Source organism: Phalaenopsis equestris, unplaced genomic scaffold (genome assembly GCF_001263595.1).
Source record: "Phalaenopsis equestris unplaced genomic scaffold, ASM126359v1 Scaffold000002, whole genome shotgun sequence".
NCBI classification, from domain to species: Eukaryota; Viridiplantae; Streptophyta; class Magnoliopsida; order Asparagales; family Orchidaceae; genus Phalaenopsis; species Phalaenopsis equestris.
In genome coordinates, this window is record NW_018164444.1 from 70,663,902 (window position 1) to 70,671,800 (window position 7,899).

The following is a 7,899-nucleotide window of genomic DNA, read 5'->3' on the forward strand; positions in this document are numbered from 1 at the left end:
GAATTACAATATATATATATATATATACTGCTACTATTTAAAATGCGGAACGTGATTTTACTAATCCATGATCCTAACCTTCCAATTTTGAAAATTTTTCTCAACTGCTCATATGCTTAAATATGAATGAATTATAAGGGCTACAAATAATTTTAAAAGTTTGAATTCAAAGCATAAAATGACTTTCATGAATGTATTATAAATAGATCAAGCATGTATGAAATATACAAGCCAAGAAAAAACTAATAATTAATTCTGATTTTAAAAAGTGTCCCATATATAATTTTTCATAAATCCCGATTCAGAGTTGCAATAAATCAAAAAATCTACATGAAGCCAACAAATAGTCACAAGAACATTTTGCAATTATAAGCCACAAGTTCATTTTAGAATTCTAAGACAAGATAATTGAAAAAAAAATTCAAATATATTTTCTATTTAATTATTTATTTTTATTCATTCTACTTTCCTTAATTTCTATCACATTTTACTTTCAATTATTTTGCAAACAAAAATAAATACTCTTGATTTCAAAAAGCTATTTTATTTTGAAGTTGTTTAATTTTAGACGATGTTTCTTTTCATGCGAAGATATAACTTTCTGCCAAATCAGGATGAAGTCTAGCATCGGCATTAAAGAAAATCAAAACTGCCTATAAGTTACCCAGGTTCCTATGAACCATCAAAGAATGCCATTAGCAAGAAAACTCTTGCAGTTGGTATAAATCTTATTATCATTCAATTGCAGCCACATTGAGATCAATTAAAGTGGATAATAATAATATTATGCATTTTAATCCTTTTTCATTTTATTGCATGCTTACTAATGGAAAATTACAACCTGAAAAAGTCTGACCTTTCTATAGAAAATATAAAAGAAACATGCCCTCACTTGATTAAGGCTATTTATTTTGACAAAATTGTTTGGATTGGGTTGGAGCTCGATCACAGAACACCAAACATAAATTCACCATAACAATGGTGAGAAGAGAGTTGCAATTACGAGAGCTTGAAAGTCATCTTATATTTTTAGTTTCATATAATGATAATTAAAAATACAAAGATAAAAGAAGTCTGGGCGATAAATTTAAGATTAAAAAAATATAAATTTCATTGGAGGAGGAAATAAAAATAAAACTCTGTACAACCAAAGTATGCTTGGAAAAAATGAATTCATGAAAGGTAAGCAGACAACTCCAATTTCAACTAAAAACAACTCACATAAAATGTACACCAACTACGTCCAACATTTACATTAAAAGAAACAAGCAATAAGTGTTCACAAATCACTACATCCTCCACATCAGAAGGAATGGCAATTTAAACAAAATTCAAATGTTTGTAGTCAAAAAAGTTTTATAAAATTCCTTTGCTAAAAATCTTACACACACATTAATAAAAGCAACTTGACATACACAACAAATCAACGTGAAAAATGCTTTAGGTATATGATACTTACATTACTAATAATTATCAGAGATGTATTATTTTAAAAGCTATCACTAGAAGATAGTGCAGGCTAATTAAGGAGATGTTTCCTTCAGGTATATGATGTTTACATTACTAGTCAATATCATAAATGTATTATGTTAAAAGCTATCAACAGAAGATTGCACAAGCTCATTAAGGGGTTGTTTGGCAACTTTTGGCAATCAACTCAAGTGGATTTAGTAAATCCTATAAATTCACTTTCAGTAAATCCTATGGTGGCTAAATTCCCAAAAACTATTTGACATTATATATATATATATATTAAATCTGGTTATATCTTGTAAAACTATTTGGCAATTTTTTTCAGGATTTAAGTCTGTTAACTTATGAGTATTTAACATAATAATATAAATCAAATGAACAGATTGTAACGACAGTACGTAAATAAAATGAGACATTTAGTAAATCATATAAGAATTGCAATTACATAAACAAAAAAAAGCCATTAATTAGTATTTTAATATTCAATTATTTATCTTTTAGTTTAATACTAAGCTAATTAATTAATAATCAGAATTTAGTAAATTAATTAAATATTAACTAGTAATTGGATCTTTATTAACTAAACATTAATGAGCTATTTAATAAGCCTACATCAATTGTCATCAAATCTGATTAAATTATATTAAATGCAAATAACTTATTAATTAATCATCAATTCATAATTTATACTCAATTAATAATAAAAAATTAATATAAATAACATCCAATTATTTATTAATAAGTACATTATTAAAATAATTTACCATCATAACTTCTATGTGGTTAGTATTGATTAAAAATTATGATAAATTGATATTAATTAATATGGATAATTTTTTTTAAGTTAATAAATTTACACGTAATTTATTTTATGAATTATCAACGAAATTTATTTATAATTGTTAAAAAAAATTTTAACATCATAATCAATATAAAATAAAATTTTAATTAATCATTAATTGATTATAACAATATTTTAATAAATTATTACTATTTAATTAAATTTAATTTAATTTTTAATATAAATTAATTATTCATAACATTTTAATTAATTATTACTGTTTAACTCCTCCTCTCCTATCCTCTATATTCCTTTCCCCATCCACTCTTGCCATATAAAACTTACAAAAGGGATGCAAGAGCCGGTTGGCAAAAGCATCATGAGTTTATTGATTCGTGAGGGCGGTGTTGGATGGTGATGTTGCTTGAGGCAGGAGGTTGTCGAGGATAACCCTAGTTCCCTTTCCCCTCCTCTCATGCACAAAGTGCTCATCTTTCTCCCCCTGCTTTAGGAGAAAATATTCCGTCCAGACACCGCACGTCATGACGGCCAAACACGTCATCAGAGGGCAACGTGACCGCCGGTGTTTGGTTGTCCAGACGTCCGAACGGAATATTTTTTTGCCCTTTTGTGCATTTTTTTGTTAAATCTCTTAAATCCGTCGAACAGATGGATTTATAAAATCCAGGATTTACATTAAAAATGTGTGAAATTTTTATTTAGAAAAAAGATTTAAAATGGGCTTTTTCACAGTTGGCAAGATTTAAGTTAAATCTTCATTAAATCCCACCTTAAATCTGTTACCAAACAGCCCCTAAAATATGCTAATAGATTATAAATATTTGCTAAAAGACATAATCCCTGATGTTCGCAGAAGCAATCAGAAAATTAGTAAACGGTAAATAAAATAAAATATTAACCCTTCAACTTATAGTCTTGACATCCAAATCACAAAGAAAAATTTTCAAGCTCTGCTAGCCAATCAATGCCTGGTTTCAATCAGGACAATTTTGATTTTATTCAAAAATTTCACTGCAAGTGATTTGAAAAAAATACAAACTTTGATTTTAATTTCTCATCTTACCAGCAGTATTTATAATTATTCTTGACAAAAGCTGCACTCACTTTAAAAATTCAATTTGTTCGTCAAGTTCAATATGAGTGGTATCATAAGGCTCTTTAAATAAGAGAAAAAGAAAAAAGAAACAGCAAACAGCCCTCTGAAACTTTATCTTCTATAAACAGGAAGAAAGCAGCAAAATCATAGTGTGTTAACAAGCATAGCTAGTGCAGTAAACCCCTTTCTTAAGTTTGAAAAATGAATTTATCGCAAATAAACAAACAACAAATTTAACGGCCAACTCTATCTTGTTAAAACCATGCACTCCAAAAGTAACAATAGAAACAATACTAAGCTTCACTGTATACTGATACCTACCTGGAATACAAGAAAATTCCTGGCCTTCACAAGAATACCCAGAGACTTCAACCTTGAGTTGTACTCATCCCATGTCACAACCTTCTGATCGATCCGGTACTCGCTGCTCCCCGCAGCAGTGATGGTCCTCGTGAACAGAAGCTCCGAGCCGTTGCCCATCTGGTACACAAGCTGGACAAAGGCCTTCCTCCCCCTCTGCTCCTTCTCACGGTCGTCAGAAGCGTAGATCAAATCTTTGAGCTGCGCACCACGGAGATGATTGGATCGCACGCCGAGGACAAAGCTGATTGCGTCCATGAGGTTAGACTTGCCGGACCCATTCGGGCCAATTATGGCCGTAAAGTCATAGAAGGGACCGATCACCTGCCGGCCCTTGTACGACTTGAAGTTCTCGAGCTCCAACCGGAGAATTTTACCTGGAGTTATCAGGGACGGCATCGTGCCCTAGAGAACTGCAGGTACGGTTGGAACGCGAGTAGAGATTGAAGCGTTTGGGCTGTGATTTAGGGTTTAGGAATGTGAGAAGGGTGTATTGCACAGTTATGGCTGAACTGAGAGGAGAAAAGAGAGAGAGAGCTAAGAAGCCCCCCGAAGGAGAAGCAGAGTAGCAGAAGACTGATGAGCGGGAGATCGAAGAAGGAAGGTTCCGCGACGGATGTGAAGCGGTCCTTGTGTGATTCGTGCAGCGGAAGATTTATTTTTTACCCGCAAATTATTAAATTATTTGATATTTAATATAACATTTTAACCCTTTTAAATTATAAATATAATATTTTAACTTATCAATTTTTTATATAAATTAATTTAACCTTTCAAAAATTTCATCAAAAATTTCATGAGTACTGATTTAATGAAAAAATAATTAAAATATTATATTTAAAATTTATATTGATTGATATCTAAAAATCCTTTTATGATATATCGCATAATTCATATACACATTTATATATTTAATAACTTATTTTTTAAATATTTCAAGTGATCTGCATATAATTATTCTTTTTTATTTTATATTTATATTTATAACACACAAAATTTTTATATCAAATACAAATATAACTGTTCTTAATTTTTTTAAAATAAAATATCATTTTTCAAATATATAAAATATTATAAATATAAATATCAAATTTAGATATTAAGTAAATGTGTACTTAAAAATTATATGATCTGCATTTAAATACCTCTAAATTATTGAAAATAATATATTTAATTTAAAGTGTTGCGTTCCAACATACTTAATTAATATTTTAATCTTACACAGTATAAGAATAATGTCCGAATACGATGGAAAAACTTGTTACGATAGATTGTGATTTTGTCCTTATATTAAGTAATTTTTTTTTATTTTTGAGAATTCATGGCGGTAGAGTAATGAATTATCGTCTTTGCGTTGCACGAGAATTCAGCATACTCTCAGATAAAAGTAAACAATTAGTAGTAACACCAGATGTTTTAATGTGGAAAACCTGTAAAAAGAAAAAACCACGAGGTTTAATCCAATTGTAAAAAACCACTATAAGTTGATAATTACGGTGACCTCTTATCCCACAAACAAGAAAGGTTACAAAGTCTTCTGAATTACAATCGATGTATGAATGAACTTGTTGTAAGAAGTTTGCGGCAGCTGATGACGATTGGTAGAGGTCGGCATGTGGTAGTTGACGACGGTCGGCAGTGGTCAACGATGGTCGGCAATGATCGATGACGGTCAGTGGTGGTCAATGACGGTCGACGGTGATCGACGGTGGCAGGAGTGGTGTTGGACTTCAGCTCCCTCTCAAAACTTTAAATTATTTCTCTAGTTTCAAGCTCTCCTCCCTCTCACGAAAGGGGCATGACTCTATTTACAGTATTCTGAGTGCAATTAATGTAGTAATATGACCCACTTTGATCGGATGGTCCAGAGAGCTTTATTTGATCAGACGGTTTGATGGTCATTTAAGCACCTTAATGATGTCAGAATTGAGCAATTTTAGACTCGTTGGATACGTCTTATCGAGACCCTCGTTGACTATAGTCTTGTTAGATTCAACATTCGTTTGATCTTCTAAATATGTCCGAAAAAATTTCAAAAGTAGTTCAATGACTTGTTATGAGCTCAATTTAACTCGGATTGGGCTAATTTTGATATCATTTGGCCCGTCTCATCGAGCCGGCCAGTTTGACTATAATTTTGCTGAAATTAAAGCTCTGGATGACTCTTAATTGAAGTTTGAATATTTCTTATTCAGCGGATTGTCTCAGATTCATGTCATGCCACGAGATTCGTGTCGGATAAAATTTTGTTTGTTGGCGCATCAACATGAAAAGCTGTATTTCACTTTGTAAAAGTTAAGAGAGCGATATTTTTGAGTGCTAAGAAATTCTTGGATGGTATAAATGTAAAACACGAAGTTTAGTTAGGTGTTACACAGGTAAATATATAAGAATTGTGTGGTATGAATATAAATTCCCCTAAAATTTAATAGTCAGCTCACACCATGGCATCCTTGCGTGCACAGCTTGCCATCAGCTTCCAGCCACACTCAAGTCTTCTCTAATCCCTTCGTCATGTAAGATATATGGATGTTATAAATCTAAGCCTTGACATGTCTATATATTCAAACGATGTTGGGATGGATCTTATGGCATCATAACCGAGAGTTGATTGGATTTATGGACCATTCTAATTATTTTAAAAGCCTTACATTGTTCCTATTCTCTACCCTACACAACTTGTTAGAGTCGGAGACTTTAGATTCTTTCTACATTTAAATGGAGCTTGTTAAAAAGGCTCACAATTTTGACTACGGGATTTATTAAGTTTAGTTTGAACTAGCAAATTTCTATGCTCTTGATTTTATTCTTATTTATTTTATTTTCTAGAGCATATGATATATGGAGTTTTAAGCTATAATGTATCTAAGGATCTCTCGTAATTTATTTCTTATGAATAAAAAAAACTCGAAGATGAATAACAATATAGAAGGTAAATAGCATAGAATAAGTAATCAAACACCCATCATATGATATACAATAAACGTAGTTAATTTTATTGAAATTTCTCTTTTTATGCATGTCGTTCTCGTGCAGGGGCCATGCTAATCTTCTTTATACCATTCCAATTATTAGATGCCTTTGAAGAGACATTTAATTATGTTATTGACAATATTAAAAAATAATTTGTACGACATTAAAATATGGATGGAGCTTTACAAGGGTGGAGCTTTACATAGATTCATTTAAGGCCTCTTGTGGCAAATAAGTTTTGATTGCTTGCATGTATCATAAGAGAGTAAGAAAATGTATCAATTGTGCTAATAAACTAAATTATTTTTCTAATGTAAAATTTTATGCTAAAATTTCAAGCCCAAGACTAGTAGATATATAGAGTGAGCATATAATCTATTATAGATTTAAAATTGGCAATAGTTCAATAATAGATATTAAATTTTTGTGGGTTTGAGCAAAATTTTCATAGCTACAACTACACAAATTAGTGCTCGAGTTTTTTAGATTAAAAATAAAGCAACATTAGTCAATATACTTTAGTGAATAAAATAAATTTGAGTGAAGGAATTAGGGTATGTGTGTGTGTGTGCGCGTGCATGTCTGAGGTATACAAAAAAATAAAAATACATAATAATAATAATAATAAGGAACAAATGCATAAAATTAGGCAATTTATATGGCACTTAACAAGAATGGATTATAAGGCTTCATATGCATAACCAAAAATAGTTATGTAGAGCTAATAATGATAAAATCTTATATATATATATATATATATGTTGAGAAAATTAAGGCGAAGAAAAATAATAATCGACACAAATCCAGAAGAACACAGAGATTTAACGAGGTTCGGCAAAGATGCCTACGTCCTCGGGAGCAGAGCGGCGAGTTCCTTTCAATATTCAGAAAAGAGTTTACAGAAATCAGGGATACCTCCTGGGGTTACTAACAGACCTATTTATAACCCCAGGAGTAAACCTAGGCACAATATGTAATTACAACATTACCCCTGTACCATACCGCGGGGCTTTGCCCCCGCACCCCAACCCACGTAACTTCCCAATTTGGACAGATTCTTCCGCTCCGCTCTGCTCCGCTTCGATCCAGCGTCTGTCCCAATATGGTATATGAGCCATACCATAACAAATCTCCACCTTGGCGAATATCCAGCCCCTTAGGAGAAAAAATACCTGGGAGTTACACCTGCACCACT

General features: G+C 31.6%; 1 protein-coding gene across 1 annotated transcript in view; it reads right to left on the reverse strand.

Moving 5' to 3' along the window:
- Positions 1 to 4,391, reverse strand: part of LOC110039285 (structural maintenance of chromosomes protein 1) — a 41,453-nt gene extending 37,062 nt beyond the window's left edge. Inside the window, exon 1 of the mRNA XM_020744294.1 lies at positions 3,693 to 4,391. Within this exon, the coding sequence (XP_020599953.1) occupies positions 3,693 to 4,130 (438 nt within the window). The 5' untranslated portion in view covers positions 4,131 to 4,391. The remainder of the gene's footprint in view (positions 1 to 3,692) is intronic.
- Positions 4,392 to 7,899: the final 3,508 nt, after the last annotated feature.